At 40.9% G+C, this 20,994-nt stretch overlaps 1 protein-coding gene across 3 annotated transcripts in view; it reads right to left on the minus strand.

Annotated features, from left to right (window-relative positions):
• The window catches only part of ARHGEF4 (Rho guanine nucleotide exchange factor 4), a 501,611-nt gene that overhangs the window by 330,584 nt on the left and 150,033 nt on the right, over nt 1–20,994 (minus strand). Inside the window, exon 1 of one of the 3 annotated variants that reach the window (XM_072613486.1) lies at nt 13,306–13,427. The exons of the other annotated variants lie outside the window; for them this stretch is intronic. Coding sequence (XP_072469587.1) covers nt 13,306–13,344 — 39 coding nt within the window. The 5' untranslated portion in view covers nt 13,345–13,427. Of the gene's footprint in view, nt 1–13,305; nt 13,428–20,994 lie in introns of those variants that run through there. 3 annotated transcript variants of the gene reach the window in all.

Raw genomic sequence — 20,994 nt, forward strand, 5'->3', positions numbered from 1 at the left:
TCTCCCCAGTTATCACTGATCACCATATGCACCAAATCTGAAGGTCCTCATCCTTCTTGACCTCTCTGTAGTATTTGACACTGTTGACCATCTCCTGAAAATTCACTGTTCTCTGAGTTTTTGTGACATGGATCTCTCTGTATTCCTTCTGACCTATCTTACTGCTCCTTCCTAGTCTCCTTTGCTGGATCACCATATCTGTATCCTGTTCCCAACTGTTGATATACCCCCAAGTCTATGTATTGGGTCCTCCCCATTATCTCTTTTTAATTCTGGTGACCTAATTAACTCCAATGGATCATCTCTATGCAGCCTACTCACAATTGATCATCTTGTTCATGTCTCTCCTGAACTTATTGCTTGCCTAAGTTCCAAGACTGACCCACTGCTGTAAGCACACATCTGCAAGTTATTTTTTTGTCTTTTCAAAACACTTTCTCATTCATTATCTCATTTGTTGCCTATAACAGCTTTTCAAGATAGGTCAGACAGAAATTATTACCCCTATTTGACAAAAAAGAAAACAGTGAAGGCATTATATTAAAATGAGCAGACAATGAGGTGTATCTGCAAGGTGGGGGAAATATACACATTAGGAACCAGATAATTAATTGTAAAATGTGAATGAGTCTCCCCAAAGTCTCAGCCAGAAAACACAAGGTAGCTTAACTTACAAGCATTCATTTATTCATTCAATAAACATTTGTGTGATTAAAAACCTCTCCTGTATACCCAGCTTCCACTAACATCCATCTCCAGTGGAAGCATTTAGGTGAAACAGTAAATAGAATGCTGGAAGTCAGGGAGACTTGAATTTAAATTTGTCCCCAGATACTTGACTAGCTGTGTGGCCTTGAGCAAATCACTTACTTCTGTTCACCTCAGTTTCCCCAACTGTAAAATGGGGATAATGGGGTACATACCTCCCAGGGCTACTGTGAGGAACAAATGGGGTAATATTTGTGCTACAGTATCCAGCACAGTGCCTGGTACATGGTAGACACTTGATGAATGTTTGTTTGTCTCCATCCTAGTGTGAAGGGGTAGCTTGGCTAAGTTCTCAAAGGCTATGCTTAGACAGCACAAAATCAGCAGCCAATACATAGCAAGAAAGGTGTAGAATATCATGTCTTTCTGTTGTCTCATAACCAGCCTAGTTAAGTCTTCTCATCACCAAAAGGTTGATCACAGGGTGATGGAATTTGAGAGGGTCACAGCAATTTATGAAATCATGTCCTAGTGCAGTGGAAAGAATTTGGATTTGGAGTCAGAAGACTCAAGTTCAAATCCCAGCTCTACCATTTACTACTTCCATAATTTTGGGCAAATCACACTACTTCTCTGGGCCTTAATTTTATCATCTATAAAATCAAGTCCTTGGATTAGGTGACCTCTAAAATCCCTTCTAACTCTTAACACCTTATATAAAAGATATTCTAAGGTTCAGGGGAAGGGTAGTTGACCTGCATCAGTGAAGGAAATGGACACCATGATGAACACTAAGATCTTCTTAAATGAAAATAGACATTTAAGTGCTTGTGCTAAACACTAGTTACACAAAGAATGGCAAAAGATAATCCCTGCTCTCAAGGAGCTCACACAGTCTAACGGGAGATACAACATTCAAACAACCATACACAAACTGTACCCAGGAATATGAGAAGCCATAAAAAGAGGAAACATGAACTCTCGCTTAGAGAATATTTAATCAAGTTAGTAAGAGTAAGCTTACATGAATAGAACATGAGGACAATTTTTATACCAGGAGTTCTCAACCTGGGAATGATGAGTTTGTTTTAAAAATATTTTGATAATTATATTTCAAAAACCATACTTTCTCTTGTATTCATATATATATTAGTTTATGTATTTAAAAATATTATTGTGAGAAGGGGTCCATAGCCTTCACCAGTCTGTCCAAGGGGTCCATGATCTATGCATGAAAAGGTTAACAAACCCTGCTTTATGTGATATATAGACAAGTATGTGATGGTGTTTAGCAGAATATGAAGAAATGCTAAGGAAATTCAACATTAAGGGGAAGCCCCTTTGTAGGCACAAGTTTAGCTGAGAGGGCTTCATGACATAGATGAGTATCCAGCCAGAATTGGAAGGATGAGGAGGATTTGGATACATAGAGAGGAAGGAGGGCATTCCTGGTTGGGAGAAACCTTGTTGGGGAAAACATGACAGGTCTATGGAGAGGACAGTGCCCTGGTTGAGCACAGAATTCAGAGTCCACAGTAGTGAATAGTGGAGATAAAATTCCTTAGCTGGCTAAAACTAAGAGGACTGGAAAGTTGCCTTAAGCTTAAAAACCCCAAGGAAGTTTTCTGGAGGGAGTTCTCTGACCACTCTTGGGATGTAGCTCGGAGATAAGAGGGATGGGGTGGGTGAGGAGTAAATGACCCAGGTAATGAACCTCCCCCACTTACAGTCCAGGATGAAAGACATTGATGCTCTCTCCACCTTAAAGACATGCTGAACCCCTGAGCCTGTTTTCTGAGAAACAAGGTCAGATAAACTATAGCTGAGCTTTAGAGGAAGTATGGGCAGTTGAGTTACTGAAGAATCAATACAGTTACATCAATAAGTTTTTACTGAGCATCTACTGTGAGCTCTGTCTTGGGTTGGGTTGGGCTGTGAATGATAAAGGAGAAAACATATCACTATGCTCCAGGGACTTATAGTCTAGGTAGGGAATTTAAGATGTACAAGAAAGAAAATTTTGAGCAGGAGTTCTTACCCTTTTTTTAATGTCATGGACCCTTTGGTTGCCTGGTGAAGCCTTCTCAGAATCATGTTTTTAAATGCATTAAATAAAACGCACAAGATTACAAGGGAAATCAATTATATTAAAATAATTAACAGAATATTTTTAAAACAAGATCATAGATCTCAAGTTAAGAACCCCTGAATAAGAGGATGATAAAACAGTATAATCCTACCCCTAAAGTCCTACCCCATTGCTTCATAATATGTGAAGACGACATTGGGTTTTCCCAGTTTTTAAAAGCTGTGTCATTTTCTGACAACACCTACTAATCTAGAAAGTCTCTAGCCTGGGATTATTCTAGGTAAGAGAGGGGAGGCTCATCACCAGACTTTGAACTTTTTAACCACAGAAACTAATCAAGATTCACTAGTAAGCTAGAGATGGGAAGGCGAAAGGAGGCAGTCATAATCTGCATTAGGGGAGGCTTTGCACACACAGATCTCACATCCCTGAAGTTTCAAAATCTCAGAGATTAATCACAAAGAGTAGAAGTGTTGTTCAGCAGTTGGCAAAATTGTGAACGAGGGATTTGGTGTTTAGTTGTCCCATCCCAACCTCATATTAACTCTTTTTCTACCTCCCCCAGCCACAGAGCGCCTCATTCTGGCCCTTGGCTTCCCAGAGATGTTCTCTCAGAGCCATCTATTGAACAAGGCAAACAAAACTGAACCAAGAGTCAGGAAACTAGAATGTTAGTCTTCTCTACTTAGGACTCTCTTGCTGCTTCCTTCTGTTATCTTGAACAAATCATTTTCTCTCTCTAGGTTCTAGAAAGGAAGGGAAAGGTCTGCAGGTCTGCAGAATGAAGGGATTGGACAACCAGATAGTTTCCAGCTTCAACATTTTATAATTTAGAGCTTGTAAGGAACTCAGAGGTCACCTACTCCATTCCCTTCATTTTATAGATGAGGAAACTGTGTCCTAAAGAGATAAATTGATTTCCCAAAAGTCATGTAGGTAACAAGTAGCAGGGCCAAGATATGAACCTAATTCACCCAACTCTAAATTCTACACTTTTTCCGCTATACCACAAGCACCTTGTTATACAGGTGAGAAAACTGAGGCTCAAGGCATCATGATTGACCCAAAGTCACACAAGTTGAGGAAATGAACCCAGATTTTCTGATGTCAGATTCACTGCTCTTTCCAGTGTAACCCCCTACCTCTAAGAGTACCTTGTGAAAATGAAAATACTTCTGAGAGGGGAAACGCCTTTGTCAAAGAATATTTTGGAGAAGAAGGTGCCAGGGGGTAGGAAAGAGGTACTAAAATGGGAAATGTTGGATCAACAAAGAAAACTTCTCCAACCTCAGAATTTGTAGTGTCCTGGTCTTGCTCTTGGTTCTCCTTAGTTTCATAAGCTCTCAGAATGACACAATCCCCTCTTTTCCAACCTTGTTCCTTCCCCCCATTCCACCCCTCCACCCCCACCTTTATCCTTTTTTTCCCTTGCCACCCCCACTCCCAAAACAACAGGGAAATTCTTCCTTCTCCCTCTCCCTTTCTCCCAGGGCTGGCAAGAATACAGCGTCCTTTCTGACTCCCTCGATTAGAGGCCTCATTAAGAACAGAGCTGGAAGTCGGACAAAAGAACTTCCCTGGCATTAAGATTTATGATTGTGAAGGGCAGTCATGGGGGAGAGAGGGGAGAAAAGGGAGGTATAACAATGAGTTTAATTCAGCCTTAAAGACAAGGCTTTGGAGGGGAGGAGAAAAGAGGGGAGGAGAGAGCAGAGGCTAAGCCTGAGAGGACAGAACTCTCTGGGTGGGAGACTCTTAGGGAGGGACGCTCTCCTAGAAAAGGCCATCCTTGGGAGGGAAGGACAATATAGGAGAGTATGGATTGGCTTGGTGACCTCAAGATGGGCTTGACCTGATTCAGGAACAAAGTGTCCTGTCCCAAACCTCCGCACACACCCAGTTTCTACTTGTTACTTTAGGAACCAGCAACCAGCCACAGGAAAAAAGGTCTAATTTCTTTGACTGACAAAAGAGTGTAACTAGCAATAGTGTATACTTAAAAATTATAAAATACTTTAAAAGTAGTTGTCATTGTGGGGTATGGTGGCGCACACTTGTAATACCTGCTCCTGGGGAGGCTGAAGATGGGAGATCCCTTGAGCTCAGGAGGTCTGAGCTAAGTCTTGCACTAAGCGAAGCCAATTTGGTGCCCAAACTATGTCATTAATATGATGAACCCCTAAAGGTGGGCACCAGGTTTCCTAAGGAGGGGTCAGACCCAGGTTTGAAAAGGAGCAGGTCAACCCCTTCTCACTCCATCTGATAAGAACAGGATCAACCTTTGTGTGAAGTCCCTACACTTCCTGCCTAGGCACCATAGGGGGAGTCATTCTTTAAAACAATCAAACAAACAAACAAAAAGGACACATCGCTAGAAGTCATCAAAAGTTCTGGAAATCTGACAGTTTGACCTAAGGCTCATCTTCAGTCAATCAATAAACATTTTATTAAGTGCCTCCTTATGAGCCAGGTGCTGGACTCACATAAGTGAATGTCCCAAAACAACAAACACAAAACAAAGTATAAAATAAGTCATTGAGTCACGGAGTCTCAGGAGTTAGAAGCCACTTAGGCTAACTTACACTTGACCAAAAATCTCTGTCATATCCTAATGGAGTGGTCATTCAGTTTCCACCCAAAAACCTCCAGTAAGGGAAAATCCATACGTTAAGAGACAGCCAAACCCACTTGGGAAGCTTTACCTTATGTCAGCCCTCAGTCTGTTTTTCTTCTATTTCCAGCCTAGTTCTGCCCTATGGAGCCAACCAGAAAAAATCTATTCCCTCTTTTCCATGCTGGCCCTTCAAATACCTGAACAGAGCTATCATAAGTCTCCACCCCACAATCCCCAGGCCTTCTGTTCTCCAGTCTTCACATCACTATTTCCATCAACTGATTCTCTTGGGAAAAAAAAGACCTTTCATAACCCTGACCACCTTCTATACATTCTTCAGCTTGTTAATTTCCTTCCTAAAAGATGGTACCCAGAACAGTATTCCAGATGTTGCCTGACCAGGACAGAGTACAATGATGCTATCACAGACCTTATTCTGGACAATATATTTTTTTAATGCAGATTAAGCTCACATTAGTTTTGGAGATTACCAAAGTATCATGTTACTTTGTATTGAACTTGCAATTCATTAAAATATCTTTTTTTCCTCACAAGTTCCTCTGTAACTATTCTGTATACTCCTATCTTGCATTTGTAAAATTACTTATTTTTAACCCAAGCATAAGACTTTACATTTATCCTCATTCTATTTAATCTTATTAGGTTTAACCCAATATTCAAGATCTTTTGGAATCCTTATTTTGTCATCAAACATGTTAGCCATCCCTACCAGCTCTATGCTGCCATGAATTTAAGAATTATGCCATCTATATCTTTATCCAAGTCATTGTGACAAATATTAATAAGCACAGGACCAAATGATGGATAAAAAAGATCCATGGGAGCATCCTTCTAGAGATTTACTTTCATGTGGGCATTAAACCATTAATGACTGGTCACTCTTTGGGTCCAGCATTCAACTAGCATTGAATTCACCTAATTATACTATTAGTCCACATTGACACAAATGTAGGACATCAAGGATGTGTGACAGCATATGCAATACTCCATATCTATAGTCTCCCACTTCTACAAAGAAGGAAGGGAAGAATATTTTCTTAACTCTTTTCTAGGACCAAATGTGGTCATTATAATTAAATGTCATTTATTTTCTTTTTTTATCTTTCGTTTTTTTCTATGTATATTGCTATAGATGCATATATTATTTTCTTGGTTCTGTTTACTTCACTCTTTATCACTTCTAAGTACATGACCTTTTATTGAAAAAGTCAAGTTTGTTCTTTGTGATTGTCATTTCCTCTTCAAGCTTTTCACTAACCACTTCTTAAATACACTCTAGAATGTGGCCATTAGTTTACCAGCCCTACCTACTCTTCCATGATTTTTGGAAAATTGAGACACTTGGCCTTCTCGAATCCTGAAGTACCTTGTCATGATCTTTCAAAAGTCAGTGTCAGTGACTTAGCAATCACATATGCTGGTTCAACACAATTCATCTCTACCTGATGACCAACTCATACTGACAACTAGACTTCCTTCTGTCATCTTCTTATTTATCTTGAGCAACAGCTCCCTATTAGTCACTTTAATCAGTCATTTCCAGGCCAGAGGTAATGCTTTTTGATTGAAAGAAGAAGAGGAAGAGGAAGAAGAGGAGGAAGAAGAGGAAGGAGGAGGAGGAGGAAGAGAAAAAAAAGAGGATGAATTAGGTGTTCCTTCTCTCCATTGTCCATTATCATCATCCTCTCATCCATGCTATGCCCTATCTCTTCTTTAATCTTTCTTTCCCTCACAAGACAGCTAAAACCTCTTTTTTGTTATTCTTAGTATTTAACAGTCTCCATTTATTTTGAGCATTAACAGTCTTGACACTACTCTTACAGGTCCATGACACATCTAGCTGTTCATCTTCTGTTATCTTCCTTATTTCCAACTTCTACACACGTAAAAATAATAATAATCGCCAGCACTTATAGTTTTCAAGTTTGTAAAACACTTTACATGTTGTATCAGTAAGCACCCTGACATACACAGGGGGGCCTGCTATCACAGTTTCTTAGATATGCATTTATAAAAGGAAAGTCAACTTTTGAGGGGTTAACAATCACTTTAATTAGTTCAACCAGTTGCTTGCCACTCCTTTTTATCTTTTACATTTCCAAAGCTACCCAGCCTCCTGTCTATTCAACAAAGAAAATACAGAGAAATAAAAAACAACAGACAGGCTTCCATTTGTCTGACCATTACATACATAGTTACCAGAGAGGGAAATACCAACATCTGGATTTTCAAAAAGGGGGGTGGGGGGGTGGGGAAGGCGCTGCTTAGCAGCTTGCTAGAGTCTCACCTGGCATGCAAACCTTCCAAAACTAAGCCCCAAAGCAAAACCTCCCCTCAGAGTATATATATATATATATATATATATATATACATACTCTTTTCAAGACCCTCAAGACCCAGTACCTCATTAGCAATCAGCAAAAGGTGTGAGCCTTCACTGGAAACAAGACTCCCCTAATCAAGCCTCCCTCAATAGCCACACCTGATGCCTATCCATGGGCGGGGAAGATTTTTAACTCCCATTATGTCATCTCATTTGACTCTCACAAGAACCCTATGAAGTAAGTATTATTATTCCTACTTTATATATGAGGAAATTAAGAGATTAAGTAACTTGATCAGGATCATTATAGCTAATGTGTCTGCGGCAGGATTTGAACTCAGGTCTTCCTGGCAGTAAGTCCTCCATTCTATCTAGAAGCTGCCTTTTTCAAAGCTGTTGATGAATGAGTTCCCTGTCAAACCACATTAATCTCTTGAAATGATTTCCTTTTGTCAGTATTGTTTTAGTTTCTGCCTTCAGAATTTTGTTCTTGAGAACTGTCCACCTGTCCTGGGGTGAAGCACTCTCCCCAATCTCAAAAAGTATTTGAGGCCAAGGTCTTCTTTCTCTGAATCCTTTGAGATGTGCTCTTCTGAAACATAGGATCACCATCATACTATGCCAAGCATTTCTCTCCTCTTTTATGGATTCTAAGTACCACACGGTCTCATCAAAAACAAAGCATTTGAATTCTCCCTAGCTGGCAAACACATTGAAATTCTTCTAAAGGCTCTCCCAAAGTAGTCCTCTAGGGCTGTATCTATGCACACATGCATCCCTTTAAAGATTAGAAGCCACAAGGCTTAGGCAGCCTTAAGAAACTCAGAGGAAGACTATGCTATCCCTTCTGGAGTTGGGATGTTCCCCAAGTGACATTTACAGAGCTCTACACTTGGCATTCCTCAAATTCTAACATTCTATGATTTATTGTCTCTTACTTTCTATTTTCAAAGTGGACAGCTAGGTAGCATAGTCAATAAAGTGCTGGGTCTGGAGTCAAGAAGACTCATCTTGTTGAGATCAAAACTAGCCTCAGCTGGGTAACTCCCCCACAGAAGTAATAATGCCAGGGTGCTAGACATGCTCTGTCCTTGTTTCATTTTCATTATTATATCCTCAGGGTTGGGAAGAGTGCCTACCATGCTTCACATTTTAGAACACAGTAAGTGTGGAGCGTCTAGGTGGCACAGTAGATACAGCACCTGCTCTGGAGTCAAAAAGACTCAGACACTTACTAGCTCTGTGGATAAGTCACTTGACCTCAATTTCCTCACTAGATTTGGAGGCAGAGGACCTAGGTTCAAATCTTACTTCTGTCCTTTACTACCTATGTGGCAAATCCTGTTTGCCTCAGTTTCCTCATCTGTAAAATGAGCTGGTGAAAGAAATGGCAAACCACTCCAGGATCTTTGCCAAGAAACCCCAAAAGGTACCATGAAGAGTTGGATATGACTGAAACAACCGAACAACAACAAATTTTCAAAATGTTCTTGACTATATGGTCTCCTTCAACATTGTTTTTATTCTCCCCATTTTACAAATTAGAAACATGGAGAGACTATGAGGCATAGTGATTTGTCCAAGGTCACAATGCTCTTGAGTGGCAGTCAGAACTAGAACCTGGGTGTCATGTCACCTCTAAGTTGTCAGTGTCTTAGGACTGAAAACTGCCGTGGATCATGGGGTTGGATCTTTAGCATCTTGTAGAAGTCTCTCAAATAAGATCTCTGTGCATTTTAGTCCAAATAATACCATGTTTCTATTAGCCATGTAGACAATTTTCAGTGTGACAGACAAGGGGTTAATATCTGGTTCTCTTTCTCCTTACTTCTTACACAGGAGAAGGTAAATTCCCAGATAGGCAGGATTTGGGGATTGGGGGAATCCCCTTGGCAGTGAAAGCAGGGACCTTGAAAGGGGAGGAGGCAGGCACTGTTGGCTGGCTCTCTCTAGCTGGCCTTGAGCCACTGGATGTCTCAGACCACATGAAAGGCAAGGCGGGGGACTGAGGAAAGGAAATAAAGGTTTTTCCTTGTTCAGAGAGCTGACAAGGGCTGAAGAGTCAGTCTGAAACTTCAGCAAAAGCCTTTCATGTGTGTTTATGGGACAGGCTCTGCCACTGGGAACCTGGATTCCTGGGAAGGAACACTTTAGCACGAGTCTTTGTTAGTAAAAGAGCTGGCCCTCAGTTTAGTCAGACCCAAAGTTGTCTCTCCTGTGGCTCTCTGCAGCAGAATGGGAACTGGATTTGTTGTCAGAGGACCAGAAGACCAGAGTTTTAATTCTAACTGTGCTATTCACTATCTATGTGACCTTGGTGTGACCCTTACCTCTCTGTGAAATGAAGGTGCTAATCCTTATGGTTTCTTCCAGATTTAAATCATGTGATCCAAGAATACTTAATGATATGAGCTGACTGCTCAAGGCAATCCAAGAGGTCCAAGAGACAGCTAGGTAGGTCTTCATGGCTACACACAAGTTGAATCATAACATCCATAAATTATGTCATGTTTCTTCCTTGACATTTAGGAAGCTCTTAACATGATGGATAGTGAGAGAGGCAGGAGTGGTAGAGGAAGGGATTGAATACATGAATCAAACACTTGAACTGCAGGGAAGTCATTCCTTGTGCAGAAGCTGAAGTAGGCTGGAGATAGAGATGTCATTCAGGACATTCATTTATATTCAATTTACTAATGTTTTCAGGTTAGCCTGCTTATTACCATTTGTCCAAGCTGCTGCATACTCACTCTATAGTCTAGCCAAACTGCCTTCATTGTTGTGTTGACAACGTGATATCACATCTCCTACCTCCATACCTTTATATAGGTAGACTTCCATGCCTGGAATGTGTTCCTCCTTCACCTCCATATCTTAGAATCCATAGTTTTCTTCAGTTCAAGTACCACTCCTTCCATGAAGTCTTCCTAATTACCTTAAGCAGCTAGTTTTTAGCCTTATGAAATTACTTTTGTATTAATATATTATAAATGTATAGACTTCTATGTGTGCATGTACTAAGATGTAGAAGTATGTTTTCCACAATAGATTAGAAGCTCCTTGAGTACAGAAAATATTTCATTTTTATCTTTGTAACCTTGGTGTCCTAGGCAATCTCCCTGCCCCACTGGGGGCACTTAATAAGTGCTTGTTGGTATTGATATATTCATAAATTCATCCCCTGAGCAAACTATGCCCTGGGACTGGTTCTTGCCTCAGAATGAAGAATATGTGTGTGTGTGTGTGTGTGTGTGTGTGTGTGTGTAAACTTCTTGAGATAAGGGAGTTGCCTCAGTCAGAAGATATTGAGTCTGGAGCTCTGAAAGCCATCCTTAGAATGTAATCTCCCTGAGGGCAGGGACTATCTGGCTTACTTTAATTTGCATTCCCAGTATTTACCATAGTACCTATCATATAGTAAGCCCTTAATAAACACTGTCAGTCTGAATATCTTTCTGTTGGTCTATTGATCATCAACTATCTGTCAATATATCTATCAACTATTTCTCATCTATCTATATCTGTACCTATTTCTATACCTATATCTATACTTACACCTATATCTATATATTTATATCTATATCTATCACCTGTCTGTCTATCTATCTATCTATCTGTCTGTCTGTCTGTCTGTCTGTCTGTCTGTCTGTCTATCTATCTATCTATCTATCTATCTATCTATCTATCTATCTATCTATCTATCTATCTATCTATCTATCTGTCTATCTATCTATCCATCTATCTATCCATCTTGCTGTGACTCTGACCTGTATATTTCCTGGATTCTAAGTGACCCTTTAGTTACCAAAGGTGGAGCACAGCATTCTTGTGTTCATGACAAGACTGGTAAGCTGCACCCTGAGCTACTTCCCATTAGAGACCCTAAGCCCGTGTTATAGAGTATATGCCACTTGATTTATCACAAAACTAATGCCTAAGTGCCACAGAGAGCAGAATTCTGGCGCATACACACCCCCTGAGTGGCCTGGCTTCTGGCCAGTCTTTCTGAGAAGCAAGTTTCCTCATGGGATACAGAGTCTGTGCATTGACACTGGAGGTAAAACTGTAATCATCATGATAAATGATGATGGTACGTACCATTATTATCATCATTACTACTTTAGATTTATAGGATATTTTACATTTTACAAAGCACGTTCATATCCATTACCTCCTTTGAGTGCCTTCACACCCCTGTGAAGAAAGTAGGGCAGGTTTTATTATCACAGCCTTTCAGATGAAAAAAACCAAGGCCCCCGAGAAGCCAAGAGACCTTCCTATGGTGCCATACCAACATGATAACAGTTCACACGAATAGCTCCCATTCCCAGAGCATTTGCTTTCAGGTAACAAAGCACTTTTCTCAGAACAACCTTGTGAGGGTAGGCAGTCAAGTATTTTTACTCCCATTTTGCTGATGAAGAAAACAAGAAATATAATGTGACTTGCCCAGGGTCACAGGGCTAGCAAATGGCTTCGGCAGATCTCCACACCTACAAAATGAGGGGGATGGACTAGAATGTCCTTTTTAGCTCTAAATTCTATGGTCGTACATGACACAGCCCTGGGTCTTCATGCCCAATATCCCTCCTGCTTGGCCATAGATGTCTAACTGAAAAAACCAGAGCCTGAGCTGGAGCAGAGAGTGAAATCTGCCAACTGATCTTCCAGCATTCTTACCTGAGTCTCAGACTCAGGTCAAGGGAAAGAAGAACCTCTATCTCACTTGGCTGTTTTGTAATTATGGGTTCTGATTCTGAGGCAGTTAATAGAAAAGACCCTTCTATCTCTAAGTCAAGACCCTTCTATCTCTAAGTCAAAGGATCATATTTCTTGAGGCCATCTAGTACAACCCCCTGATTTTATAGCTGAAGAAACTGAGGTCCAGGGAGTTTAAGTCATACAGGTAGGAAGGGTCAGAGGGAATAATTGAAACTCAGGTTTCTCTGGCTCCTTTTCATTGTACTACGATACTTCTCTTGAGGTTGAATATACCTTTGGAAATCCTTAGGACTATTAGTCATTCAACATGAGTCAGAGAAAAGCGATTGGGATTTTAAGCTATAAAACCTGGTCTTGGATCCTGATTCTACCACATACTAGACCTGGTGCAAATCACTTAACCTCCCTAACTCTCAGGTTCCTCATTTCTAAAATTACCAGCTTGATACAGATGATGTCTAAGGTCCCTTCCAGCTCTAAATCCCATTAAGCAATTACATTCTCTTTTTACCCTCCGAACTGGCAGAATGGATCCAGTTTGAGGAAGCAGGGGGAGAGAGCTAGAAACTCAACCTCTACCAAAGAATTCCCTCTGTTCAAGAATGATGACCCAGCAACTTAACTGACTCAACAGACAGCTTTAAACACACTTTTAGAACCCGAATTCACACCCTGATCCAACCTTACCTCCCTCTGTTTCCTAGTACACTGGGGTCCTTGCTCTTCCTCCCAGGTACTATTTTTCATTCCTGCCCCCTGAGCATTCATTCATGGTCTTTTCTCAGACAGAATGGCCTCCCCTCCCCTCCCCATGCATCCAATTCTTACCCATTCTTCAGGACCCAGCTCCAATATTTCCCCTTCCATGAAGCCCTTCCTTTCCTGACCACTCCAGCTGGCAATGTACTGCTCTTCTCCTCTGAATCATCAGAACACAGTTTGATACTCCTATGATTCCTTGTATCATTTTCTGTTGCATATTTGTTAGTCTCATTTCCGGAACAGTATTGCAAGTTCCTCAAGGTCAGGGACAATGTCTTCTTTTTCAGCCTTGCATCCCCCACAACACTGGGCACATCAGAGGTATCTAATATATCATACAAGGATGATATGAACCCTGGAGGTCCTCTTGTCCAAGCCCCTCATTCTACAGCAAAGGCATTTAGGGGATAGCTGGGGGAAGAGACCTGGTCAAGGTCACAAAGCTAGTTTGACACATCAATGGCTGACAAGGGGAATGTGCACAGATAGCCAGGCCTGACCATAAATGAAAATGGAAGTGAAGAGACAGTTTCCTAAAATTATGGATTCCTGGGGTAGAAAATTTAAAGATGCTAGTTCTAATTTTTATTGACAATCTCCTGCTTTCCTGAGAAGACTGAGGCCATCCAGTCTGAACACCTTCAACTCTGTTTCTTCATGCTTCCAACCTTTCAGTAGCACCACTTTTGTGTCTCTTCCTTCCCTCTGGTCAGAGAAGATGAGGTTGTGAAAGGATATGGGACAAGCCTATCACTTACCCTTTCTCGGTATCCTTGATCTCATTGCCTTCTGCCTTTTGCAGGATTTTGTTTCATTAAGTAACCTCTCTCATACACAGCCTTGATTTCTTTTTGTAACAATTAACTCCTTCCTAACTGCCTACAAATGTGCTTTTCTTCCTGTTCCTGAAAAAGACTTCCTTTGACTTCTCCATGTGGTATAGTGGCTAGAGCACTGGACTTTTAGTTCACCTTGGACACTAGCTGCGTGACCCTAAGCAAGTCACTTAGTCCCTGTGGGCCTCAGTTTCCCTTCTACAAAATGAAGGGGTTAAACTTAAGAATCTCTGAGGTCCCTTGCAGTTCTATGATCTTATGATCTATGTACCATCCCACATCTTCTTGGAAAAACTTTCTGAAAAAGTTTTCTATGCCTTATGCCTTCACTCTGTCACTCTCCAGTCTCTTGTAATCAGGCTTCTGTCCCTGCCCTTTTACTGATTCTGCTCTCTCTGAAGTCATCAGTGACCTCTTAATTCCAAAATGTAAAGTTGTTTTTCTGTCCTCATCACCTTTGACATTTGTGTAGTTTTAACAGCATTTTCTACCCGTTTTATGGGATATGATCTCATCCTTCTGCTACTCTGAAGATACTACCTTCTCCAAGATCTCCTCCTAAATTTCTAACTCCTTAATTCTTATCTCCCTACTAAACTGTAATCTCCATAAGGGAATATTACATCAAATGAGGTAATATATGTAAAGCGTTCTGCAAATCTTAATGTACCATATAAATGGTATATGTTGTTATTGTTATCCTTTAGCACCTAGCATTGACACAATCTACCCACCAATAAACCCTTAATAAATGTTCTCTGTGAGGCAGCCAGGTGACTCAATATTACTAGCTATGCAACCCTGGACAAGTCACTTAATCTCTATTTGCCTAGGAGGCAGCATAGTAGATAGAGTGCTGGGCCTAGAGTCAGAAAGACCTGTATTCAAATCCAGCCTAGATAGTCATTCAACTTGAGTTGGAGAAAAGAGGTTGAGATCTGAGCTGTGTGACTCTGGGCAAGTCATTAACCTTTATTTGCCTTAATCCACTAGAGAAGAAAATGGTAAACCACTCCAGTATCCTTGCCAAGAAAACCCCATGGACAGTATTGGTTCACGGAGTCACAAAGAGTTGGACAGTACTGAACAATAACAAAAATCTTCACTGTATTGTTGTATGGTAAACCCAGCTTTAAGGCTTATGAAGTGCTTTCTGCACAACAGGCCAGGGGCAGAGGTTGAGGAGGGAATTAAAGACTCTAGATTTGGGCAGGAGCTAGGCAGGTTAAGCGCTACTCCAGAGTAGGTAGAGAGACGATGGGAGGGGAAGCAGTGACCAGAAATTAAGAGATCTGGCAATGTACACACAGAGGAAGAACAAGTCTTCCTCAACGACAGCGGCAGCAAGAGAAGGGGTTCTGGCTTTTCTCTGTCACCTCTAAGAGTTCTGGCCTCACTTCTCTGCTCAATCCCTATCGCTACACATCCACATTTACAAAATGAAGTCATAGATAAACACCCACCAAAGGTGCCTGAATGACGCTGTCTAGGTGTTTGCTCTGTGTAGAACCCTGAAGCCTCAATTTTTTTTCCATGTGTTTCTTTCCCTTTGTGGCACTGCACTACCTGGTGCCCTCTTATTACTCCCCAGCTTCCCATGGTTTTGATGAAGTCTCACCTCAATCTGACCTTTACTTCCTGGGGATCACTCCATATTATGGAGAGTGCCCGTCCTAAAGGCACATAGGCAATTGAGGAGACAGGACTTACACAATGGAATAGTTAACTAACAATAAAGACCATATAACACATGATATGATAAAGGTCAAATAACTGGTGCACCAAAGAGAAGCTAGAGGAATTCAGTGGAAGGGGAAAGAGATCACTGAGGAATGGAGTGGTCAGGAGAGGCCACAGAAATGAGCCTTGAAGTTCTAGATGATTTGGAGAGGCACAGAGGGACAGCGTATGAGACAGGTTAGGGAACAGGGAGAGTATGAGCAGAGATGTGGAGGTAAGAAAGAACAGAATATGTCTAACATACTAAAAGTATCATCCATGCCTCAAAAGTGACCTCCCCCCAAAATATCATTTTATGTTGTTGTTCAATCATGTCTGACTCTTCATGACTCCATTTGGGGTTTTCTTGGCGAAGATATTGGAGCCATTTCCTTCTCTATCTCATTTTACAGATGAAGGCAAACAGGGTTAAAAGGACTTGCCCAGGGTCACACAGATGGTGTCTGAGTGCAGATTTGAACTCAGTGCCAGAGGCCTGGCACTCTATCTACTGGGCCACCCAGCTGCCCTAACCAGTATCATAAAGATTTACAAATAACTCAGTCTGTATCCTTGCAATGCTCTGCTGGCTCCTTTTTTGAGAAACTAAACTGCAACATCAAAAAACCAATTGCCCTAAGTAATAAACAATGTTTATGTCATTGTTCCTGTGAAACTCAGGTCTCCTCTGTAAATGATATTTTATGCATGTTTCCATGAGACTAGTGGGCAATGTTATGTGGGATATATGTATACCCATATACAAATTAACCCTCAGCATTTCATTTAAAATAAAAAAGATCTTCCTGCTCCCAGCTTCATCGCCTCCAATACATCTGACCTACCACTTCTTTATTTCACTGCACTGTGGTATTAATTGTAGGATCATTAATTTAGAACTGGAATGGACCTCTTGGATCATCAAGTCTAGAGGTTCTCAAAGTATGGTCCACAGAAGTCAAAATTATTACACAATAATACTAATTCATTATTCATCTATTAAAACTCTTCCCTTTTCCAGTTACAAATCTGTGTGAGGCCAGAATTTCTCCATAGATTTCAATCAAACAATGGTTTGTGACAGATTGAATACAGAAGCAGAGATGAGAATCCAAGTCTTCTATTAAGTCAGAGCTTTAAAAGATTTATAAAATTATACTAAATGATGCCATTCTTCTTAGTAATTTTTTTGTTTCGAAAAATATGGTTATTTTTCATATACTATGTCATTTCTATTAACAATGGATCTGTTCTCATTTTAAGATATATTAACAAATGTTTTAAAATTTAGTCACTTTTAATTTCTGATATGGTAATCAGTTAATAGAGTTCACATAAGCAAAAACCTTTTGGGAGCCTCAATAATTATTAAGAGTGTAAAGAGATTCTGGGAATGACAAGTTTAGTCTAGTCCCTGATCTAGTTCCACTTGAGTGGATCCATGATCACTATTTCCACAACCCATCCACATTCAGTATCCCATGTTTTCATAAATGCCTTTCTATAAGATTTACATAGATGATTCATTGAAGCGTTTGAGGGCCTTCCTCTGGGCTTTAATATTTCATACATAATAGTCCAATACTCAGAATGCTCTTGTATTATCACTCTCTTTTGATTCATTGGACAATCTACCTCCTTTTCCACTCATCCATGTCTTTGATGATAGCTTTTGTTACTTCTCCTACTCAAGAACAACATTCCCAGTTTCACACACTTGAACTATATTCCTAAAATACCTTTACTTATGAACACCAAGTGACACCCCACTTACTACAGGTCAAATGCACTCTTTCTAAAATTCAAGGCCCTTCATAATCTGTTACTACCTTATCTTTCTGACCTTATCTCCCCCTGCTTTTCTAGATATAGCTTCACTCTAGACATATCTTTCTCCTCATAGCTCTCCTTTAACAATGTCAGTGACCCTGGAATCAGGAGGACCTGAGTTCAAATCCTGGTTGACACTTGACATTTACTAGCTGTGTGACCTTGGGCAAATCACTTAACACCAACTGCCTTGTCTTCCCCCCTCTAAGAAACAAAACAAAACAATATCATTGTATTTTGCTCAAGGATAGGACCATCCTTCCTCCTCATCCCTGCAAATCCCAAGTCTGCCCCATCCTTCAGGACCCAGCTCAAGTTCCACTCCCTTCATGAAGCCCTCTCAACTTCATCAAACACATATGCCTCCCTTTCACATGTTACCTTTTCATCTATAGCAGAACCCCATTTCGCTCAATTTACTGCTTTATTGTATGCTCTCTTATATCGCTGCATTATGCACTTTTAAATCTTCCTTCCAATAGAGAATAGTAAACTCCTTAAGAGGATATGTTCTTGTTGAAGGGAGGCAGTGTGGTATATACAGGAGAAAGAACACTGAACTTTGAGTCAGAAGAATTCATTTTCAAACTGAGCTATGTCATTGACTAGCTCTGTTACTTCAGTCAAGTCATTTAATTTGGAGGCAGGCCTACATTAAAGAACTGGATTCAAATCCTGCCTCAGAATTCCATTGGCTTTGTGATCAAAGATCACAGTGGGGTAATACCTATAAGCCCTACCTACCTCAAAGGGTTTTTGTAAGGGAAGTACTGTGTAGGCCTTAAAGTACAATACAAATGTGAGTTATCCTCTCTTGGAATCTTTCTGTCAAATGAAGATAAGAATACATGCAAGGTTTACCCAAGACAGATAGCCAACCATAGGAAGGGAAGTGAGTAAACATTTATATTATCTACACATACACATATATATGTATTTGCATGTGTGTATATATACATATATGTATATACAGTAGTTGCATATATACATATGTACTTTATAAATATTATCATATTTGAACCTCACCACAACCTTGCAAAATAGATGCTATTTTTATCTCCATTTTATAGTTGAGGAAACTGAGGCAAACAAAAGCTAAGCAACTTGCTCAGGATTGCATAGCTAGTATCTGAGACCAGATCTTCCTGACTCCAGGCCAAGTGCTCTATCCCCACACCACCCTAGCTAGATACGTGGAAGTTGTTCTCCTTCTTGCGTCCCTGCATAGTACCTAAAAAAGGTTTTGGATGTGCAGCAAACATGCAGACGAAACGTGAATTCACATCCAAGATAGGCTACTTGGAGCCCAGTTTCTTTGAATGCAGTGCTTCAGTTCCCCTGCACCTTAAAGCCAGATTTCAGTCTTTCCCCTTGGGGTGGACAAGAAACATAGAGAGGAAAATGAAGAGCTATAAGGCTCTGTAGTCCCACTGGCTTCAGATACAAACAACATCTAATTCTTTTTTTAAGTCCTTCGTATGGGAATTATGGGGAAAGGATGAATATTGTTCTTGAATGGCCAAAGGGACGTTCCAGCTGTAATGAAACACTGTGTCTGTTTAGAGAAAGCAGCAATGAGGAGTTTATAATGGCCTTTTGGCTGATGCCAGAACGAGACTGACAGCAAATTGTGTCCCTGCTGTACCAGTTCCAAATTCTCGTTGATTAGTTCCAGTCACAGAGAACTACAGAGGCAACCCAATATTTCTTCTCTATTCATCCTGGAACAGTACAGAACTGTGCCGACAACTAAGCTCTAGGCCCCCAGGGCTACTAGATGGTAGCATTCATTTGACATGAAGCAAACTGCTTACCAGGTGCAATTTGAGGGGCTCCAGGAAGATATCCTTCCCATATAAGTCTTCTCTGTCAGCCTGACATTAAGCTGGAAATGATTAACATCAGTTCAGATCGCTAAAGAATAATAATCCATAGAATCTCAGAAATCATCTAGTACCTCCTCCTACAGATAAAAACACTGAGGCCCCGAATGGTGTGAAGACTTGCCACAGTCACATGGTGACTCAGTGGCAGAGTACGGATGGGACCCAGGTTTCCTGACGGACACCAAATCCATGATGCTTCTTACCTTTTTGTTCAAGCCTTGGGTTGAAGCGTGGAGTTGCTTTATCTGTAAAATGGTAATAATAATGTCACTGGTACTTCACAAGATTGCTGTAGGATCAACTGAGAAAACATGTAAAAGGTCCTTTGCAAACCTTAAAGTACCACATACATGTTTGCTGTTGTTATTATTATCTGACTGGTGATTAAAGTATTATAAACTAAGATTTGCTCCAGCAGCTTCCCGAAAGGGATGGACAAGAGTTTGAAGGGAATGAAGTAAAGAAGGGACTTCATCTTTTCATGGAAGCCTGTAAGGGAAGGAGAGCTGAACAGGAGAGCTTGAGATACAGGGGAGGGTCTAGACCAGGGGTGGGACCTGTGGCCTCAAGGCACATATGGCTTTCTAGGTCCTCAGATGCAGCCTTTTGACTGAGTCCAAGTTTTACAGCACAAATTCTCTTTTTAAGAGGATTTGTTCTGTGAAGTTTGGATTCAAAGGGCTGCACTTGAGGAACCAGAGGGCCACCTGTGGGCTCGAGGCTAAAGGTTCCCCACCCCAGGTCTAGGGGCAGAAAGGTGATTAGAGGCAAGTAGAAGAAGAAATGAGCGGACCTAGCCCTTCATGTTCAGTGTATAGTTTCTGAGCATTAGAATTTGAAACATTAAACAAGAAATTCGGAATCATAAAATCACACATTTTAGAAATGGAAAGGACTTTCAGATTATCTAGTCAGATGTGCCACTTTATAGTATGGTCAGCTTCCCTACTTAGGAAATCTCTGACTTTTTGCAGAATACAAATGAACAGCAGTCATTGGCAGTGCAGTCCAAGGCTGGGTTCAAATTCCACTCCTGGTGCTTACTACCTTACTCAGTTAATTTCCCAGGGCTTCAGTACTTCACCTGTGACAAGAGGGAGCTGGATGAGACCTCTGAGTTCTCTTCAAGCTCAAAATCTACAATCCTATGACCTAATAATCCTTATTACTTGCCTGAGGAGGTAGATGTGTCTGCAAGGCTGATGGCAAGATTGCCTGGGAATGGTTGAATGACTAGATGGTATGTGAAGGTCAGCCATGGTCTGGTGCCTCTGGCTAGCTGATAGAGTGGTTTAGGTAGACTAGTTTGCACTCACTCAATCACCAGTCAACTAGCCTGGGCTCTAGAGAAGCAGCTCTAAAGATGAGTGGATGCCCCCCTTCTGGGGGCATGGATTCTGGAGATCTAGAGTTCAGAGAATAAGAAACAATCAAGTTTGTTGTGGAGGGGACTGGACCAGGAGAAGAGCAGGAGGCAGAGAGCA

The sequence above is a fragment of the Notamacropus eugenii genome, chromosome 5 (genome assembly GCF_028372415.1).
Source record: "Notamacropus eugenii isolate mMacEug1 chromosome 5, mMacEug1.pri_v2, whole genome shotgun sequence".
Taxonomy (NCBI): Eukaryota; Metazoa; Chordata; class Mammalia; order Diprotodontia; family Macropodidae; genus Notamacropus; species Notamacropus eugenii.